This window comes from Gouania willdenowi, chromosome 4 (genome assembly GCF_900634775.1).
Source record: "Gouania willdenowi chromosome 4, fGouWil2.1, whole genome shotgun sequence".
Lineage (NCBI taxonomy): Eukaryota > Metazoa > Chordata > Actinopteri > Blenniiformes > Gobiesocidae > Gouania > Gouania willdenowi.
The window spans coordinates 31,511,717-31,532,887 of record NC_041047.1 but is presented as its reverse complement, the minus strand read 5'-3'; the positions used below and the strand labels follow the sequence as shown (position 1 = coordinate 31,532,887).

Genomic DNA, 21,171 nt, shown 5'->3' with positions numbered 1-21,171 from the left:
TCAGCCTCCTACAATAACATCCCACAGGTTGTAGTGCTGTGTTAGACACAAAGAGCTGCACTGTCGTTTCACATGTGATCACGTGCTGAGCAGCAGCACTGATAAGTGACAAAAATATGTTTTCATTTTGCACTTGTTGATGTGATTTTTTTCTTTTTTTCATCTAATTATTTTAAAGATTAGTTAGCTAAAGTGTTGTGTGTTATTTAGAATAAAATAGTGGCCTTTTGCAGGCGTTCAGGCTGCTCCAATGTGTAAAAGGGAATCTTCTTGTACAAATACAAATAGATGTGTTCATGACTAATTACATACTGTTTTCCAGTTTTGTTTCACTGCCCTCTGGTTAAGAATTTAAGGAGGGAAACTGGGATGAAGGTCTTGTCATAGAGTTCACTGCTGCTGCAGCTCATTGGCACAGCAGAAGCAGCAGGAGGAGAATAAAGGGGAGGGTCTACTGGTGCCCCCTTCTCCACTCCGGAGCAGATGATGGGAGGCTCCTCTGAGTGGAAACTACTTGTCTGAACAGAGCTCTGAATCCAAGAGATCCAGGGCAGTGATCCAATCATCAGGTGTCCATCTGAAGAGCAGCCGGAGCAGAAGAGCCATCCTTGCATCTCTTGTGAAGCGTGGAGATCTAAGAAAGAGCCAGAGAGAGCAGAACATGGACAGGTGCGGCAGCGCTCTGGAGCTGCTCGGGATGCTGGTCTATATTGGAGCTTGGCTGTCAGCTCTAGCCACCACCATAATGCCTCAGTGGCTGACCATGTCCACCTCCCTGCTGCCTGTGGAGAGCTACGAGCTGGGTCTGTGGGAGACCTGTGTGGTCCAGGACGTTGGGGGCATGGAGTGCAGGGCCTATGACAGCCTGCTGGGCCTCTCCAGAAACCTTAAACTGGCCCGCATCCTAATGTGCACAGCTCTTGCTGTGGGAATGCTGGGAATTATTGTGGCCATACCTGGACTTCACTTGATAGACAGCTGCAATCCAACCAAGAGGACCTTCATAGTCACAGCAGGGGTGCTCGGGATCATTTCCGGCGTGCTGTGTCTGATCCCCGTGTCCTACATGGCTCATTTAGCAGTGGTACACTTCTTTGATGATAAAGTACCTGATGTGGTGCCTCGATGGGAGTTTGGGGATGCCTTGTTCTGTGGTTGGGTGGCAGGGTTCCTCCTCATCGTGGCCGGGATGCTGATGGCGTCCTCCTCCTCCTCGTGCTCCCAGGTGGAAGCTCCGCCTCCTCAGCAACACAGCTACCAGGTGATTGGCACCAACGTTACCTTTAAGACACGCACAGAGTACGTTTGACGCCCAAGTCACCTCCATAAAGACTATTGGACCAGTATAAGTGCACTCCAAAATGTGATTCCATCAAACACACTGTGTGATGATGGCTTTGTAAAAAAGTGAGATGTGGCACTTTGTTTCAGATATTTCCTAATGACTCACCTGCACAATCAAATTATATTTTAAGATAAGCTGCTGTGCTCAGTAAATAATAGATATTTAAGGATATATTTTATAGGAACGCTTTGAAATCTTTGTTTTGAAAACTTCAATATCAATGTCAAATTGCTGTTTGCTGATTGTAATTTATTTAAAGGTTATTTATTAAAGCTACTTGTAAATGATTCTACGTCCTACATCTGTATATAATCTCTGTGCTGATATTAGATAACCCAGATGAAGCCTTCAAATGTAATGTCATTTAAAAGCAATGTTTTTTCTCAACATAACCGAGGGAACTTTTACACTGTAGTATTCTCTGAGGAAAGGTTCTGTGTGGGGTTTTTTTTGTGAACCTTTAAACAAACAGGGAAAGTTGTCTTATTTTTAACCACAGCTCATTTCCTCCAATCGGTTTGTAAAGAAAGTTGTTAGAAATATATTCACTTATAGTCATTACTGTATATTTTCAAATATCACAGACAGGGGTTAGTTGTTTAAAGATATATTTAAGTATCGCACCAAGGTTTAAGATGAACGTACTTTATATTTACAAATGAGATGAATGTAAGTTGGACGCTTTTAAACAGTCAGGTATTGCCGAAGCTTAAACAATGAAGAAGCAATATAATAACATTTACGTGTTATTATTACAAATGTAGGATTTGACAGTTGAAAACTCTTCATGTTTGCACAATCAGTGTTGAGTCAATGTTTGCCTGAAACCAACAGGAATCAATCATTTGTTGGTTTGAGAGTTTGGATAAATTACAAAATGAAACAAAAATGTGTAAGGCAGTGGTTCCCAACCTTTTTTTGCGTCGTGTGCCCATTTTCATACCACAAATTTCTGGCGACCTCAGAAACATTTTTCTTTTCTAGAATTAGTTTTTGATCATGTTTGTTAAGGTTAGGGTTCTTTTTATTCTGCCTTTTATTTCAACTAGATTTATATTTGATAAAGTGTAAGTATAGAATACAGTTGTTTGAGATTGTGTATGATGTTTTAATTTGAAAAAGAACAATTATTAAAACAAATTATATAATATAACTTAAATCAGTAGTGATTTTTTTTTTTTTTTTTTTTTTAATCAATTACTAGACATTTCAGGCAACCCAAGGTTGAAAAACACTGGTGTAAGGGGTAAGGTTACATGTGTGCACATGTAAAAATGTTTGTACACATTTAAAAACATATCTATGGCTTTGCAAATTATTTATGTTTGCAGATTTTCTTCCTGTGGATACAAATTTCACATGATTTGCAATGCTAATACTGCACATGTGTCCTAACTAGCAGTGAATTTAAATGTATATTTTAAAAAGATATATTAGAATAATCTATAGACAACATTTTGTTTTGCACTTCATCGCTACTTAACATACTTGTTAACACTTTTATACATAAGGCTGACATTACACTGTCATTATTATGACATGACACATGTCATTAGCATGAACAAGGTGTCACGGAGGCTGTCATTACGTGTAGTTCGTTACCCTAACCCCTAACCCTAACCTAAAACCTAACATAACCGTACCTAACCCCAACCCCACCTCACCTTAACTGGGGTTGGGCATTGTTTGGATTTTAACGATTCTGATTCCGATTCTCAATTTCGATTCCTGTTCTAAAAGATTCCTAATTTCGATTCTTTGAGTTGTGCAGGTAAACAGGTCACAGATTTCACTGGAGAATTTTTTCATTTGAAAAAGCTTTTACACAGGCCATTTTTACTAATTCACTTAGTTGATACAGTTTAATTTGGTTGCTGTACTGTAACTAGGGTATTCAATTACAAAGGTCCCCAACTGCAACTGTAAAACTGAAACTTGCTGAAATAACACTATAAACAAGTTGGCAGGAGTGTAAAAAAAATCAAAGAGCTGCAGCCCAGGTAGATGTATATGAAAAACCAAAAGAAACAAACAAAATTAAACCCTGGAGCAGTCATGTGACAAATCAATCAAAAATTCTTGTTAGGAAGACTATTATTATTATTCTGGCAACGAGGTCCTGCGGGAAAGTTGAAAAATGTAACTTTTTAAAGCGACTTCAAGCAACAACTCCCCCGGCCATCACGGTCTGTAGAGCCGAGGCAGCAGCCCCTCCTTACTCCCTCCCTCTACAGTGAGACGGCTGCAGCAGAGGGCTGTACTACACTTCCTCAACTTACTGGAACTCATCTTAACTCCATAAGTTGATCATTTAAACTGTAAAAGCGGCACTGTCTATGATATGGCCTGAGACCATATCTCTCCCCTGTCAGCAGCACACACACACACACACACACACACACACACACACACACACACACACACACACACACACACACACACACACACACACACACACACACACACACACACACACACACACACACACACGCGTTCGGTGTGAATGCGACTGTGCGCTATATACAAACCCCAGTGTGGGCATTTAGGAACCGAAGAAAATAATTGAAATTCAAACATCTTCGTAACGGTTCTGGAGCCAAACGTTAGGAACCAATTCCTATTTGGAGCCGGTTTTTGGTGCCCTACCCTAACCCTACCTGTACCTAACCCTCTAACCCTAACCCTACTTAACCCTACCCCTAACCCTAAAATCTAATCGTATCTAACCTTAACACTACCTAACCGTACCTAACCCTAACCGTACCCAACCCTCTAACCCTTTCTAACCCTAACCCTATTAAACCCTACCCCTAACCCTAAAATCTAATCGTATCTAACCTTAACACTACCTAACCGTACCTAACCCTAACCGTACCCAACCCTCTAACACTATCTAACCCTAACTCTACCCCTAACCGTACCCAACCCTCTAACACTATCTAACCCTAACTCTACCCCTAACCCTACCTAACCGTACCTAGCCCTCTAACCCTACCTAACCTTCCCTAACCCTACCCTTAACCCTAAAACCTAATCGTATCGAACCTTAACCCTACCTAACCCTACCCCTAAGCCTTTTAGCTCTATTAGTCGGATTGATGGATAAAATGATTTCTTTTTAATGGTATTGTTGAGTTTAGGAACTCTGACTATAGATAATCATTCATAAACCATTGACTTTGAGAAGGTGTGTCTAAGAAGTGTGTTTTCAAAAACTTGGCTCGATAAATGCTTGTGTGTGTTTGTCTGTGTGCATCTTCAATTACGTTAAAAAGTGGAAACATGACCTCTCTCGGCTTTGCTCGGCCAGGAAGAACAGTTTCCTATTCCATGTCTGCAGCGTTGGAAAACAGTTTGAGACTAATTCTATCAGATTTACTGTTCACTTGCTGAGCTAAGCTGTGTTTAATGAATGATTTAATGGGCTGTGTGTACTGCAAAGAATGTCAAACTGGTTGAAGTAATCACACAAATCTCACCGAGGTCAGAGTGCCGCTGCTGTCTGCACTGCAGAGCTGTCATGATCGCTTTCAGACACACAGGTACAGTGACGTGCATGGGTTGTTTCATGTGAGCAGGACAGTCTTCACATCTTAACATTATGTCAGCTTCACAGCGATGATACTGGGTTTATAGAATGAAGGTAATGAGAGTTAATGATGTTGTCAGAGACACATGTGTATCCTGAGAGGCCCAGGACATGCCTGGCTTTCACTGCTATGTGTCTGACAGTGTTTCTGTCAGGTGTCAGCAGAATGAAAGGCTCCCTCTTATCGTCAGAGGATAAAGAAGGAACTTTGTTGAAGTGGGTCTGCATGCATGCGCAGTTTATTATCTGTAAAACATACCATGACTTATAAAACACAGATAGAGGTAATGATAATTCTCCAGAGCCTGAGCCTTTAAACACATTGACCAGATCTGTATCTGTATTATCTTATCTGATCAAAGACAACACCACATGTCTTTAGTAAGCCATTAATTACTTTCTTTGACAGGCTTTTACTGCTTTCTCTTTGGATTCTTTTGATAAAAAAGTTAAAGCAAATAAAAAGAGAGCACATGCGACATAAAAACCACTACACACAGTAGATTTCTCTCTCTCTGGAGTCTTAGTTCTAATGGTTTTGAGGTACGAGGAGGTAAAAAACATGTTTTATGTCAAACAATAACATCATTAATGTGCAATAGTTGGCAAGTTTGTTTAAAAGGGGAAAACATTGTTTAGTCAGTTTATTTTGGAAGAAAATTTTGAGTTAGAGACTTTACTTATTGTGTTTTTACTAAAATACAAAAAGTTTTAAATACGTATTCATTGGGATTATTTGGTACGCAATGGCACTACTTGAGAGAGGAAATATAACAAATGAAAGCGTTAAAATATGGGGTTTTATAATGTTTATCTTTAGTTAAAAATAATAATCATACTAAATATTACCAGAAACTCACAAAACAATAACAAAATACACAAAATGACACCAAAAACACACACTAAAAGAGAAAAATATTTACTGTTACCAGCAACATACAAAACGACAACAAAGACACACTAAATGATAGAAAAATACGCAAGATCACTACAAAATACACAATAATAACAGAGAAACATAGGAAATGACATAAGAAACAACTAAACGACACCAAAAAGACACACTGAGAGAGAATATTTTAAATAATACCAACAACACACAAAGACAACAACAAAATACACAAAATGACACCAAAAACACACAAAATTTTGATAGAAATGATCTTGATTACAACATGAACTGAAAATACAAGAGTCCCACATTAGCAGGGAGATGACTGTAAATAATAAAAAAAACTTTAGAAATAAATCTATTCAGGAGGCACTAAATACTGTTTCTTTCCACCTATTTACAAAATGAAATTATTTAAAATATGTGTTATCACTCATTCATTCTATTATTATGATCAATAGTTGTTTTTTCACAGAATTCTGAGCAAAATGTGGTGGTCGGACAAATTCAGAAGTTAGAGAAAGGGGGTACTTGAGCCAAAAAGTTTGAGAACCGCTGAACTAAATGACATTAACATTTTAGTTGACTAAATCTGTTAGTAATATATTTGAATACAGTATAAAGGATTAGGGTTTGCACATTTTTTAGAGGTTCAATTTCCATTTATCAACCTGATATTTCAATGGAATTACTGTTTGTAAATACAATCAGACACATTTGATGTGATCAGTACATAAGACCACATGATGACATGAGGACTGTATTCAGAGCCCGTGGTGTATTTCAAAATATTTTTAATTTTGGATGTTTTCTGACAGGAAGTAAAACATATACCAAAAAAGCCCAGGTAGTACAAAAACCAAAGAGCAAACCAAAAAAAAAAAAATCAACCCAAAATACAAAAAGAAGCAATGCTCTATTTAAATAAAAGCAGTGGCCATTTGTACTATTGCCGTATCAATAAACCGACATTCTATCATTACGCAGTGCCCCTCATTGGCCAGTTACGTGACTAAGACTAAACCTAAATGTAAAACTAATCCTAACCCTAAAAATTGTTGCCATATTGGGTTATAACCTAAAGCTAACCCTAACCCAGGGGTCTGCAACCTGCGGCTCTGGAGCCTCATGTGGCTCTTTGACTCTTTTGCAATGGCTCCCTATAGCTTTAAAAAAACTATTGATATTTTTTTTTTTTTTTTTTACAGAAGCTATTAATGATTAATGACAAATAATATCAAGATATAACAATTGTTAACCTAAAATAAATCACATTGTGCAATGACTCAGCACCTTCCTACTTCACCTCCTGCAATATCTACGGACCATCAACTTTCCTGAACCTGTGGCTAATCCTAAGTTTTAAATCCCTGGTAAAATAACTAAACCAACAAAAACACTATTGTGGAAGAAAATAGAGATTTTAATTGTGTGGGAACAAATTCATTCCAATGTGCCGGTTAAATATGCATGTTTTATGTGTGGCAAGAAATAAGCAATTAGCATGTGTTGACCACAATTCAATTCAACTTTATTTGTATAGCGCAATTTACAACAAAGTCATCTCAATGCGCTTATCAAGATATTAAATTCATAATAACAAAGAGAAACCCAACAAGATCCACATGAACAAGCATTTAGTGACAGTGGGAAGAAACGACTCCCTTTTAACAGGAATAAAGCTCCAGCAGAACCAGGTTCAGAGGAGTTAGTGGACAGAACGACCAACAGAAAGAACAGGATAGAGAGATAGAACATCAGAGTGTCTCAGACTAGTTGAGCCATGAACCACAGATCAGGAAATGTCATCATCAGCTTCACGACACCAGAAACAGAGCAGAGAGAGAAGGAAGAGGAGAAGGCACTGACTGCAGAAAAACATGATACATTATTATCAAGTCAGCCTGTCTTGGCCTTGGGCCTCACTCCTAGTGGCCTAGTCAACACTAATTACAAAAGTGACAAATCTTCCGTTTATTGGTAAGCTAAGAGCGACTCCAAGGTCTGTAAATGCGTCCATTCCTAGACGAGCCCATGTTTGCTCTAGTGTTTAGGTTATGTTATGATTCAATCCCATTTATGCAGACTGTAAATCATAACCAGCTACGTCCGAATTTGAAACTCTTCCTGTTTATTGAACCAGAAAATGGGACCGTTTGGGTTTACGGACGAGCCCATGTCCGCTCTAGCGATCAGATTATGTTATGATTCATTCCTGTTTACATGTTCACATGATCATGTTATCAAATTCAAGTTACTTTTTGTAGCCTTTCAAATACATTAACTAAAAAAAAATCTTCTTTATATAACATTGTGTTCATGTAAACTGAGATGTGTAAGAATTTGAAGATGCAAGATAATGGTTTATTTCTTGATGTCAATTTATTTCATATTATTTTAAACTGTTTTTAAGTTGCCATTTACATGATCAATATAAATCAAATCAAATTAACATTATTCTATATAATTTTAACTGTATAGAATTTATTACACTGTATTGTCTTCACTGAGAAGGTATTTTTTCTGCACCAGGAGGACTTTAATCCAGGTGAGATGAGGTTAAATGGTTCCTTGTAGAGTAAAGGTTGCAGACCCCTGTTCTAGTTAGTTAAAGATGATATTTTACCGTTGATTTAAAGCAATACAAATTGTTTTAGATTAAGTTGAAATCAGAATTTCTGAAACTGCTTGTCCTTGTCCTGAAAATGGCAGCAAACAAGTTGACCTGAATATGTTTGATGAATATGAGTATAAAAACATATAATTATAGTATTACTCACAAAAAGAAACCATGGATAATAATCCATTCCAACAGTTATCTATTGGCTATCTATAAGGTACAGTTTTAACCTTAACAAACTGTTAGCAAAGATTCAACAAGCAATGTATAACTCATTAACTAAGTTTACTAATGCTCTATTACCTACTTATATGGGTTAGTTATTATAAAATGTTACCAGTTAATTTAGTCTAAATTGTACTTGGTTGCAGTAAATGTGATTAGTTTGCGTTAACTATGTAGAGAAGCTACACACATGTATCCCTTACTTGGATGGATGAATGGCTAAGCATGTCAGATTAGATAAAGGAGACTCAGGATACTATGTTCAGGCTATCTGACTGCACATGGAACAGAACAGCCTGAGGTGTGCCTGCCTGGTGAAGATAAAGATGCAGAATGGTCTTTAAACACATTCTTGAAGGGACTGGATAATAATTTATTGTATGTTTTCAAAAAACACGTCAGACGTACTTTTCTTTGGCTGTAAATCACATGACCACCACTCTATCAGTCACAGCAGGTCTTCCAAACTTCCACTTGTGAAGCTTGGGTTATATCACAGAGTGGTGTTGTATTGAAGTGGGCCTTTTGTTCTTCAGCAGCCTGCGTGTGTGTGTGTGTGTGTGTGTGCGTGCTCTCCTTCCCCTGGTAACAATCACCACAGTGATCACAGACTCACATGCCTGCCTGCTTTCGTCAGCCTCCTACCAGGTCACATGAGCAGGGCCCCTAGTCCAGCTGACCATCATGATCCCACCTCACATGGGGCCTGTTGGAAGAAGCCCACACCTTGAACCCCCCCACCCATCTCCCTCCCCAGGGCTATATAGACTGACATCTTTGATAACACTTCACAGATAACGTTTATTATATATTTGCACGAGCATCTGTTCTTGAACTTTAATCCAACACACTGTCATTTGGCTGAAGTAGATTCAAGCCTTACTTTAGCTTCAGGGTTTATTTTTATTTCACAATGTAAACATTTATTCTAATATATGTGTGGAGTGTCATTTCAGCACTTTCGATTTGTCTACTGATGACAATAAACATATATCCAAACCTAACAATCAAATATAATCACACTGTTGGCAAAGCTAGAGTCCAATAGTTATGATACTGTTACAGATTGTGTATTATTGTGTGAAAATATTATTAACTTTAACCGACTCTAAAACCCCTAAATCACTGAAGGTAACTCAAACTTTCACTAAAAACTTGATTTTTGAATGGATTTGTTTACGTTTATGCTAAATAGTATTTAAAGCTCTAGCATTAAAAGTAGTTATTAATAGTGCGTGTCATTTGCTTAACACTGTAAGTCAAATTTAGTTCATTATTTCCAACTGTTCAAAGAGAATTAAAATATACTGGTACGGTGCCCGTCGGAGGTACAGTATGTATTCATATTGACATTAACAGGAGTTCCACAGTGTGGATGGAAACATTTCTGGGATATATATCTATATATTTCTTTTGATTGCCAAAACATCACCAAAATTTAATCAGCTGTTCCTTGACCCATTATCAACATTTCCTGAAAATTTCATTAAACTCGGTTCATAACTTTTCAAGTTATCGTGTACAGACAGACAACGTTGCACTGCATTAGCTTAGCATCAGCGTTAGCATAGAGAAGAACACTGATGACGAAGTCACTGTTGATGACATCATCAGTTTGAACATTCTTGGAACACCGATGACATCACTGTTGATGACATCATCAGTTAGAACATTCTTTGGAACTCTGATGACATCACTGTTGATGACATCATCATTGTTCTAAAACAATGTGTGACAGGAGTTCCACAGTGTGAATTGGTCATTTTAAATTGGTTTTAAATTGGTTTTGGAAAGACCAAATTACTCCAAAATTACGGATTCACACACTCGAGGTATTTGGAAGCCGTTAACAACGTTTCAGGTCGATCAGACACTGCCTCAGGGAGATATTTACGCCACGAACACACACAGACCTTTCTTTGCATTGTAGATAGATCTACCTTTGCTGTGCATGATCTGTATAATGTGTATAAACACAACCTATTTATGTACAGTATTACATTATCTTTTTGTTTGGTCTACAGGTGGCTATTTTTAAGAACCTCATTGAAACGCCCATTTCTGTTTATAATTGATTTACTATCTACATTCAGAATTGTATTTATGGTAGTGTGGGGATAATAGACATTAGATAAGAGATAAGACATTAAACTAATTCGCTGTAAATAGCACCATGCAGATCTTATGACTGGACACAAAAAGTAGTTGAAAAGAATCCTTTGGATTAACTTTGTATATTAGCTTAATTGCAACGCTTTAATTAATTAATTAATTAATTAATTAATGCCATGAACCGCCAATTTAGTAATAGTAGCAACATTTTGCTAAATAGCTCGCAGGTCTTAGAAATATACAAACGGAATATCAATGGGAAAACAATGTTATGTGTACTAGCTTGATATTAATACTATCTCTCTTATGAACAACACCAGATTATTGTAGCAGCTAAGCGCTAACTCAGATTTCCAACCACCAACATGGTTTTTTGGGTTTTTTTTTTTTTTTTCAGTATTTGTCAGAAGCTGTTATCAGCTACATAAAAAAACATTTGGTTACTACAGTTTATGCCAGATTAGCATTTGCTAAAACAATGAGAACATGAGCGTTTTGTATTCATGAGCATAATATCAATTAGATTAAATGACAATAGATGACTGTATATATGACAGAATACCCATCTAGTCCAAAGACCTAAATGAATTTCACCAAAGGCTAAAGTTCATCTGCAAAGGTGAGTTTCATCATCAAGAGATTTCTTCAATGTGAAAGGCTGGGTTGTCCACTCCTCCTCTAGATCTGTCATGTTTGAATGTTTCAGATGGATGAGACAGTGCTGTTGCTACCAAGGAACTATTCATTGGGTCCGTTGGCGATTCTGATCTCACAGTATGCCAAACGTACTGGTAGCAAAGGAAAACCATACCACTCAAAAGCATCATGATGGAAGCCATCATGCCCACCCCTATGGCTGAACCAATTTTCTGGCTGACAGGAGCAGCAGGGAGTTGAAACTCTGGAGGAAAGTCAATGGTGCTGTTGTTGAGAACAGAAGTCATGTTCCACACCAGAGGAACCAAGGACAAAGTGGCTGTGAGTAAATACAAAAGCCCAGCCAGCACAAAGTGCAGCCTGATGGATCTGCGATCGTCCACAGAGAAGTAGGCCATCCTCATCGCTAGCGCACCTCCAATGTTGCCCCCCAAACCACAAATGACCGCCAGTGTCATCAGCACCTGAGCAACTGGGATCTCCACTGGTAAAAAGTCAGCGGAGACACTGATGCTCTGACAGTTCTCAATCTTAGGCATGGCGTGGCTGTAGAAACAAGTCCTCCAGATGCCCACCCAGGCCACGCCCGAGGTCACAACCGACTTGTCAGAAACATACCACAGACGCCACTCGTTGAGGCCGGCCGTGGTCAGAGTGAGGATCCAGGCCAGGAACCCAACGATCAGACCCAGGAACTGGCAGTGAGCTGTATGAGCCAGGAAAAGCATTCCTGCTCTGTGTGTCCACTAATGTCCAGAAAAACTGATCAGTGCAGCCATCACTCCTGCTGGGAACAATATCACACATTTATTGATTATTAACACCTCCACACTAAATCACTATCAGGTTTAGGATCTGATTATAGCAGGTGTATGTTCTTTATTTTTTATCAGACTTTTTGTCATACTGAGAATATGAAAAACATTTCATTTCATGTTGACGTGACTGTATTATCTACTGTCACTTCTGACCTCCAGCACCATCAACCCATGGAGTTGTTTTTGTCTGCAGAGATACTGTAACTGTGCAAAGGGCAAATAACTAAGGACTGTAAATTAAACCCACATGGTTCACATGATATATTTGAAAATCAGTGACAATTGTATTCTGCTATTCTTGAAAACTAGGCATTACACAGAAAAAATTGTTTTCTCATTTCTGCCTATTGTGTATTGCTCATTTTACCTGTTTTATTAGTAGTTGTAATAGCATTATTCCTATGTATATTAGTATCTACTAACATTTACAAAAAAACAGATACAACAAAAATATTTGAATTATTTTGGCTTTAATTGTAGCAGTGGGTTACTTTTCGCTAGCGTTTTACATTATCAAGCTCATCTTTAGCACAGCCATAGGAGAGCAGATCTCTTCCTTTATTTATGGATAATTCATACATTTTCTCAAAGAAGTACATTTTCTTCGATAAAACTGAGGTTTTTATTCTGATAAAGTGTTCTCCATATAGCGTGTTGTTCTGGTTAATGATTGCCAGTTTTACACAGCAGAAAACACAGTAAAAATAAAACAAAGCCTGATGTGGTTTACTAACCTTGATGTGTCTTACCAGCAGACCTGTCTTCATCTGAATCCTCTGTTATTCCTCAAATAAGAAAAACAGGCAGCTTTTGCTTTAGTTGATCCAGAGGAAACCTGACGTGTGGCCACTTTAAGGTTTATACCTTCTGTATTATCAGTGGATCAGTGAGAAAGGTGTGGTGGAGTTAATGAGTGACAACAAGAGCATTGGAACATCCAGTAAAATGAACCGTAGGCTTATAGCAGTCTCTTTATTGGATATAAAGCTGATAAAGTGTTAAAGAGTCAGGATGACACAGTGCACAGAGTGAATTGAAACAAAAGTATAATGTGTGTATTTCCTGTGTTTCCATTACCACATAAACAAATGTGACTTAAAATAGGTTCATATAATGTACGTTATTCTTTCCTGTATTTTTTTTTTGATGAAAACAAAACTGAATCAAAGATTTATCCAAAAATATGTCTGAGAAGTAGCCATCTTCACTCAGTTGATCAAACAGGTCCATCCAAAACTGGACACTCTCACTTTTTAGGATCAGGATCTTTCAATGCACAAAGGTTATGGATTAATTATCATCTTGGTTCTCTGAAAAATGTTAAAAAAAATTAAATTAAAAAAAAAAGCTATATTTGTGCTATGTGTCCATTTTCTGTTCTTAAGTCAAGTCTCAGACAGGCAGGGCACCCCCCAGCCGTTATCATGGTATCCATGAAGTAGCCAGCAATGACCTTTGGATCATTGTTTGTCTCTTGAGCTTCAAACCATAGTACTTTTCTGGAAAATCCATTATTGCATCCACTGATTGCGATTCCAAAAGACTAAATTTGTCATGGTATACACGCCTTCGCAGCCTGCCCCTTGAACGCAGATCTCCATCTTAGCTATCCAATAATTCTAGCAATATCCGAACAGTTTCTGTCAGTTACAATTCCGTTTAACCAACATTTTTGGTACATCCATCTGTAGCCATGGCACTGCCAACAATTCCAAATTTTTTAAGTGGCATGGTCAAAAACGTTTACATATTTTAAATAAGCTAGCTAATCAGAGGTCTTTCTGCATGAAATGGGCTGAACCTTTCCATTCATTTTTATCCAATTTTTTTTTTTTTTTTTAACTTTTCATGAACTTTACTTGGAATTTCTCACTGGGATGTTTTCAACTAGTATATACATATCAAATCTATGAACTTGAATATAAATTTCATGAAATTTCTTTTCACGAGGGCTTTATTTTTTTAAAAACCTCATGAAAACTCATTTACACATCCTGAGTGTGTGATGCTGCAGGGACTTAAACTTGTTGCTGTGCTCCCATTGATGTGCTAACCTGGTGCAGAATATCAAACATACAATAAGGAACAACTTTTACTACCCAGTCCAGATTAGCAGCAGGTATAGAAGAAAATTAGAAACAGTTCCGCCACACACTGTTCATTGTTAATAATTCAATTCAAAGAACTTTATTTTTCCATGAGGAACTTCCTTTGTGACAGATTGTAAGTGCTATAAACAGAGCATAAAATTCTATTAGGTCCACATACATATATACACATGCCTTATCTCACATACCAAAAATAGCAGATATAAAAGCTCTAAAAAGTTTCTTCTAAAAATCTGCAACATGCGGTATACAATATTTGAGGTGGTTTAAAAGGCGCGGCTTACAAAAAAAGAAAGAAAAGCTTAGCATAAAAAGGCTAAGCATTAAAACGGCTCAGCATTCATAAGTCTGATAGATGCGGGCATGAAACTTGACATAGCTCTCTTGGTCCTGAAAGTGAGAGACCTGCATCTCTTAACAGAGGGGAGTAGACCATATTGACTGTTCAGAGTGTGAGTGGTGTCTGAAGATATCTGTGTTCCTTTTAATAATAATAATAATAATAATAATAATCTTTATTGATCACATCACAGTGAATTACCTACACACACCTGGGTTGGGCGGTGTCTGTGCTGCAGGTGGACCTCTCTAAGGTGCGATACCTGGTTCTGGATGAGGCTGACCACATGTTGGACAATGACTTTGAGCACTACATGCGTCGCCTGGTGAACTTACCTGGCATGCCAAAGAAAGAAGCGTAAACACTGATGTTCAGGTCCATCTAACCCGAAGACATCCTGAACTCTGCTCCTCATCGACACGCTCTGACAACCTGGTGTCGGGCAGCTGAACCTCACTGGTTGTGCTTCTGCAGGTTGGCAGTTGACTTCTTCAAAGAGGATTTCCTCTTCCTGGTTGTGGGCGGAGCATGCAGTGATAGTGAGCAGATCTTTGTACAAGTGATCAATTTGTCCAAGAGAAAGCTGTTTCTGAAGTGCCTGAACAACATAGATTTGAGTTTTGTGATGTAAAAAATGTGTATTCTTCTTTCAAGAGACGTCACAGCACAAATGTCCTGTAATTTGATACCGGTCTCAATCCAACCATGGTGTTTGTTAGCACTAATAAACTGGTTGATTCAATCGGCGGCCTCTTGCGCCAGAAGGAATGTCCTGCCAACCGCCTTCATGGATCATATCAGAGAGTCTGCTCATTTTGCACTTTTCTCTCACGCTGACAAGCCACCCTTCCTCCTCCACTCACTCACCTCTGCAGCAACAACACGGAGACAGCGTCGGCCACTGAAAAGTTGGTCAATAAAAGAAGAATAATGGTACAATAAGTTGGAAAGTGTTTGGCTTCAAAGTGTCAGATGACCAGCAGCAAATTGTGCTTTTGTAAGCATTGGAAACTTTGAATCTGACAGATTACCAATGTCCTGTGGGGTTCCTCAGGGATCTGTTCTTGGACCCCTTCTGTTTAACCTTTACATGCTTCCTTTAGGACAAATTTTACAGAACTGTAAGGTTGATTATCAGAGCTATGCAGATGACACACAACTATATCTATCACTGAACCCAGATGACCATGGTCCCATTGAGGTGTTGTGTGACTGTTTAGAAAAAGTAAACTGCTGGATGAGTGAAAACTTCCTTCAACTAAACCATGACAAGACGGAGGTGATTGTCTTTGGTAACAAGGAAAAGAGGACTGCTGTCAGCAATTATCTTGAGTCTCGATCTTTAAAAGCTAAAGACCAAGTCAAAAACCTTGGTGTTCTGATTGACTCAGATCTGACATTCAGCAGTCAGATCAAATCTATCACAAAAACAGCCTTCTACCACCTAAAGAACATCTCCAGAGTGAAAGGTTTAATGGCTCAGAAAGATCAGGAGAAACTGGTCCATGCTTTTATCTCCAGCAGACTGGACTATTGTAATGGTCTTCTGACAGGAATCCCCCAAAAGAGCATCAAACAGCTACAGCTGGTTCAGAACGCTGCAGCTCGGGTCTTAACCAGAACAAAGAGGTCAGAGCACATTACTCCAGTTTTAAAGTCTTTACACTGGCTCCCAGTCAGCCTCAGAATAGACTTTAAAGTTCTGCTGCTGGTGTATAAATCTGTGAATGGGTTTGGTCCAGAATACATCAGTGACATGTTAGTCAGGTATGAACCCAGCAGGTCTCTCAGATCTATGGACACAGATCAGATAGTGGAGCCCAGAGTTCACAGTAAACATGGTGATGCTGCTTTTAGTTGTTATGCTGCAAAGAAGTGGAACAAACTGCCAGCGGAGCTGAAGTCAGCATCCAATGTGAACATTTTTAAATCAAAGTTAAAGGCACTTTTTTTCTCTACTGCATATGATTGAGAGAGAGATTTTTTGTCATGTTGTTGATGTAATGATGATTTTACTGATGATTTTAATTGATTTTACTGATGATTTTAATTGTTCTTATTGATTTAAATGTTCTTATTGATTTTAAACAATTGAATGTTTTATCATGTAAAGCACATTGAGTTGCCTTGAGTATGAAATGCGCTATATAAATAAATTTGCCTTGCCTTGCCTTGCCTTTGTGAAGAAAGTCAAAAACCTGTTTCAACTAAAGGTTTGAGCGCAACAAATCTCTTCCATCACTTAAAAAACCACCATAAAGTGCAGTACGAGGAGTGTGTCTAACTACGTGCAGCACCTGCGACCCAGACCACAAAGTCTCCCCAGCCTGCTGCAGTGAGAAAAGCCATGTTGCAAGCTTTACTAGCCCATGGTGCACCATACGAAAAAAAAAGTGAAAAGAGGTGCAATATTACCAAATCTGTGGCTTACCATATCGCTAAAGACATGGTCCCCATTACAACAGTTATTGCCCAGTTGCCATTACTTCACAAGAGAGGTACTGCCCAAAATGTACACGGATATCAGAGCCAGGCTTGCCGCTCGGCTTGCAAAAGTCACTCACTATGTCTTGACCAGTGACATATGGTCCAGCAAGATTTGCGAGCCATACATGATTGTGACGGTGCATTTCATGGAGAACTGGGAGATGAAAAAAGCTTGTCTTCAAACAAGCCAATTCCCTCAAGACCATAAAGCAGAGCACATTGCTGAAGCCCTGCAGGAGGCAATCAATGGGAGAAACATTGTCAAAGTGCTGCAACTGGCTCATCTGGCCATCGGTGAGAGCAATATTTAATTAACTGGACCTCTACAACCCCTCTACAGCTCCAGCCTCTGTGACTCTCACGGGTATAAATGTCATAAAAAATGAATGAAATCACACATTCTATACCTCTACGTAATCCTAAGAAACTCAGCTAAAACTGTAGTCAACCCAAATTCAGAACAAAAGACAACAGCGCACACACAAAAACATGTAAATCTTTGGACAACAGTATATTATTTTCACTAAACTTGCTTCAGTCGATGTCCATACTGAACATTAGTTCAATTATTTCGGCCTTTGTAGCCTTCTTTATTGAGAATTGGCTTTAGATTTGGACTACAGATTTCTGTATTTAAAACATGATTTATTGTCACTCAGTATCATATATTTCCAAAATTTCACATCATCTGTAACCACTAAGGGTCCTATTTTAATCTGAACAAAAATTAGCCATATAGGTCATTTAAAAGCTTTGAAAAACTTTTATTCGTTATGGGTATGTGCTTTTCGAGAAGAGGCTGTGGGTAGAAAAAAAAAAATCTATAACACGTATAATGCTCAGTAAAACACTGGTGCGAGTGCGGGAATGCATGTGTGCGAGTGACTGTTTCGGGCACTTCATATGAGGACTTTGTGTGTTTTTTGCTGGAGTTTAAAAGTCTGGATGTGAAGTGCTTCTTCTGTTTTGTGAAGTTGAACAAGTGCTCCCTAAAACAAACAGCATGTACACTTCTTGTCCACCAAGCTGCTGCAAAACGAGCTCTCCAATTTCATCTTTGCTTTTGCATAAGGTCTAGAAAATGCTTTAGTCAAGGCCACTTAGATTTTAGTTTATCAGAGTGTAATGAGCTGGATTATTATTTGGCTGGATTGGAACGTGAACATGAAAAATACTTGCTCAGTGTGTAACACACCTCCTGTAAAATGACAGTCGAATCAGACTGATAAAATACTGTCCCCACTTGTGCAAGACTACAATAAATTACTAAAAAAAAACAACAACCAAACAATGAAAAAAGGTTAGATACAACAGAGAGTTGATGGTAGGAAATTAAGTATTATTTGAAGAAAGGAATTCCTGGTAGATGCTGAAAGTTCAGTTAAAAAAATATGAGGCCATGTGTCCTCACCACTTCAAAAAATGCAGCAGTCATCATCAGTAAGCTCTTGCTTATGTCTCCCCCTGCTGGCCACAGAGCTCAAGTGTCCCTTGGGAGTGTCCCATTAGTTTACTCTTTAGGGGAGGAGCCTCTGTTCAATAGGCAGACTGTCCATCAGACACTTGAGCTGCTCCTCCCCTAGTTTGACTTTGTCTTCCAGTTTGCGCTGCTCGATGATGAGTGCAGATTTCATCTTGACAAAGTGATTGTAGTCCGTCATGCCATCCTCAGGCAGGTAGTGGGCTAGGATGTCAAAAACAATGCGTTCACGCCGGTCCAGGTTTTCCTTCAGCTCCTTGGCATCCTCGTGCTGTCGGATCAGAAGCTTCCTCTTCTCGATCAAAGTACGCTGAGGATAATTGTGATTTCAGACTTTAGTAGCTCACACCCAGATTAATCATGAAAACACTGAAAGTGGGGCTCACCTTCTCCTCAGGAGTGGCATCCTCCTCCAGACTGTTGATGGCATTCTCCACTCTGGCCAGACGGCCTGACAGGGACAGCAGCAGGCTCACCACCTTGTCCAGGTCACCTACAAACATCCTGAACTTGTCGAGCTCGTTGGGTTTGCACACCTGCTGCACTCGAGCCTCCACCTCCTCTCCCAGGGCGTTGTTGTCCAGGATGTCCTCCTGCAGACTCTCCCGGGCTTCCCGTAACACCTGCAGCTTCTTGCTGAGACTGTCGATCAGCTCTTGCTGCATAGAAAACAGACACATCAACACTGATTGACTGTAGTCACTGAATAATATCAAGTTATCAGTTGGAGTCTTTGGTACCTTCTTGTTGGCCAAATCAATGTCTAGCTCATCCTCCGAGTCCTCTTCCTCCTCCTCCTGCAGCTCCTGCATGTCCTTCATCTTGATAAGGAGCTCAGCTTTGGGTGCAGATGTGCTGTAGTATGTTGAGCTCGTTACCATGGTGACAGCTGCAGCCATGCTGTCTTCTTTTTCCTTGCTGACAAACAAAACAAAGAAAAGAGGAAAACAATTTAAGGCAAAGTGAGGAATTCTACAGGAAAAAATAAACAAACAAAACCTACTTTGCTCCAAACTAAATGATCCTGTAGGCAGGACAGTATTAATGTAACAATTATATGTGTATTGTGACGACAGTTTGGTACGTACAACTTCATTTTAACTTTAAATGACACGTTGAGTTTAATTGTTAAAGATCCAAATTAACATGTCCTAGTTTCTGAATGATTCTATGTTCAGGTTATATGTGTTGACTAAGTTAAAAGAGAAATAGAAAAAAATAAATAATCAAAAGGTGTGTAAAATACTGTATGCTATGATTAAAGCATCAACTGCCCACATACAGTCACTGCTTCCTCTCTTTGTAGTTCAATCCTTCATTCATTCTCTTTGTCATATCTTTTTAAAATAAATTACAAACCTGGCAACAATAGTAGAAATGCAATTGTCATAATATCAATTGTCTGGGTTGATAAAAATGTAAAAACTAAATACAACTATGGATAATTTGGGCGAACCTGCAGATACACCAACACATCACCCCTTGAGGGGTTTTCCCTGGCATGCCTGTAAAGTGTATAGACTTCTGTTAATGTCTGTCCATTGTTGATTTTATTATGTTTCATTGTATTTTAAACTGTGCCAAATAAAAAAAATGAAATGAAAATGAGCAATGACCAAAAAAAATGAGAGGCACAGATTAGTTTGTTTTGTTCCAATCTTGATCAGTAGGCGTCCCATTGCCACCACTTACAGCAGGAGCCAGTTTTAATTTAAGCATCCCCTTATTAATAGGTTTATTAAAGTGCAAGCTCACATTTAAACATTAAGATTTTATACTCTTTATTAATCAATGTTCATTCTAAAGATGTAAGAGACGTTTACAAGACCACAGATAATCCACAAAAGTCACAGAAATCTGTAAGTCCAGTACAAAAATGCTATTTTCATACTTTAAATTTCCACAATGGATGCTTATCAGAAATGATTTATTAGTGATGATGCATCCTCACTATTGTTATCTGTTTTTTCTTCCGTCGTCGCAAACTCCTCCTACACCGTTTGTCCGATTTTGACAAATAAGCTATCAAAAAAATTCAGAACGTTCCCAAAAATGGTAAATGGACTTGATTTATATAGCACTTTATCCCCACACTGAAGCAGTCCCAAAGCGCTTTACATATCAGCTCATTCACCCAATCACTCTCACATTCACACACCAATGGGACAGGACTGCCTTGCAAGGCGCTAGTCGACCACTGGGAGCAACTTAGGGTTCAGTGTCTTGCCCAAGGACACTTTGACACATAATCAGGTACTGGGATTGAACCCCCAACCTCTTGATCAGAAGACAACCCTCTACCACCTGAGTCACGGTCGCCCTATAGATTTATGCATGTACTTGTGACTTTTAAACTTCTTGACTTGTTTCATTTTTTCTTTCCCATTCATTTCTATTGGAAACTTCAACTTTTTCAACTTTTAAGCCCTTCATCCCAGGCCATTCTTCAGCTGATTTTGACTATTCAACCTTTAAAATGTTCAGCTAGTGCCTTCAAC

At 38.7% G+C, this 21,171-nt stretch overlaps 3 protein-coding genes across 5 annotated transcripts in view; 1 reads left to right on the top strand and 2 right to left on the bottom strand.

Annotated features, from left to right (window-relative positions):
* Nucleotides 1–557: 557 nt before the first annotated feature.
* cldn33b (claudin 33b) lies at nt 558–1,479 on the top strand. Its single transcript, XM_028445197.1, has one exon. It carries the CDS (start codon nt 662–664, stop codon nt 1,307–1,309), a length of 648 nt encoding a protein of 215 aa, XP_028300998.1. The 5' UTR covers nt 558–661; the 3' UTR covers nt 1,310–1,479.
* Nucleotides 1,480–11,149: 9,670 nt separating this feature from the next.
* On the bottom strand, nt 11,150–13,130 carry cldn34a (claudin 34a). 2 transcript variants are annotated; one of them, XM_028444694.1, is made up of 2 exons: nt 12,993–13,130; nt 11,150–12,227 (listed from the first exon to the last, which is right to left on the bottom strand). In XM_028444694.1, the coding sequence occupies exon 2, from the start codon at nt 12,166–12,168 to the stop codon at nt 11,416–11,418; it is 753 nt and encodes a 250-aa protein (XP_028300495.1). In that variant the 5' UTR covers nt 12,169–12,227; nt 12,993–13,130; the 3' UTR covers nt 11,150–11,415. The 2 variants fall into 2 exon arrangements, with proteins under 2 accessions (XP_028300495.1, XP_028300496.1); XM_028444695.1 differs by having other exon boundaries at nt 11,150–12,224.
* Nucleotides 13,131–17,933: 4,803 nt separating this feature from the next.
* Nucleotides 17,934–21,171, bottom strand: part of shroom2a (shroom family member 2a) — a 58,737-nt gene continuing 55,499 nt past the window's right edge. For both annotated transcript variants that reach the window (XM_028444497.1, XM_028444498.1), the window contains 3 exons: nt 19,414–19,591; nt 19,060–19,332; nt 17,934–18,983 (listed from right to left, as the gene is read on the bottom strand). In XM_028444497.1, the coding sequence (XP_028300298.1) occupies nt 18,711–18,983; nt 19,060–19,332; nt 19,414–19,591 (724 nt within the window). In that variant the 3' untranslated portion in view covers nt 17,934–18,710. The remainder of the gene's footprint in view (nt 18,984–19,059; nt 19,333–19,413; nt 19,592–21,171) is intronic.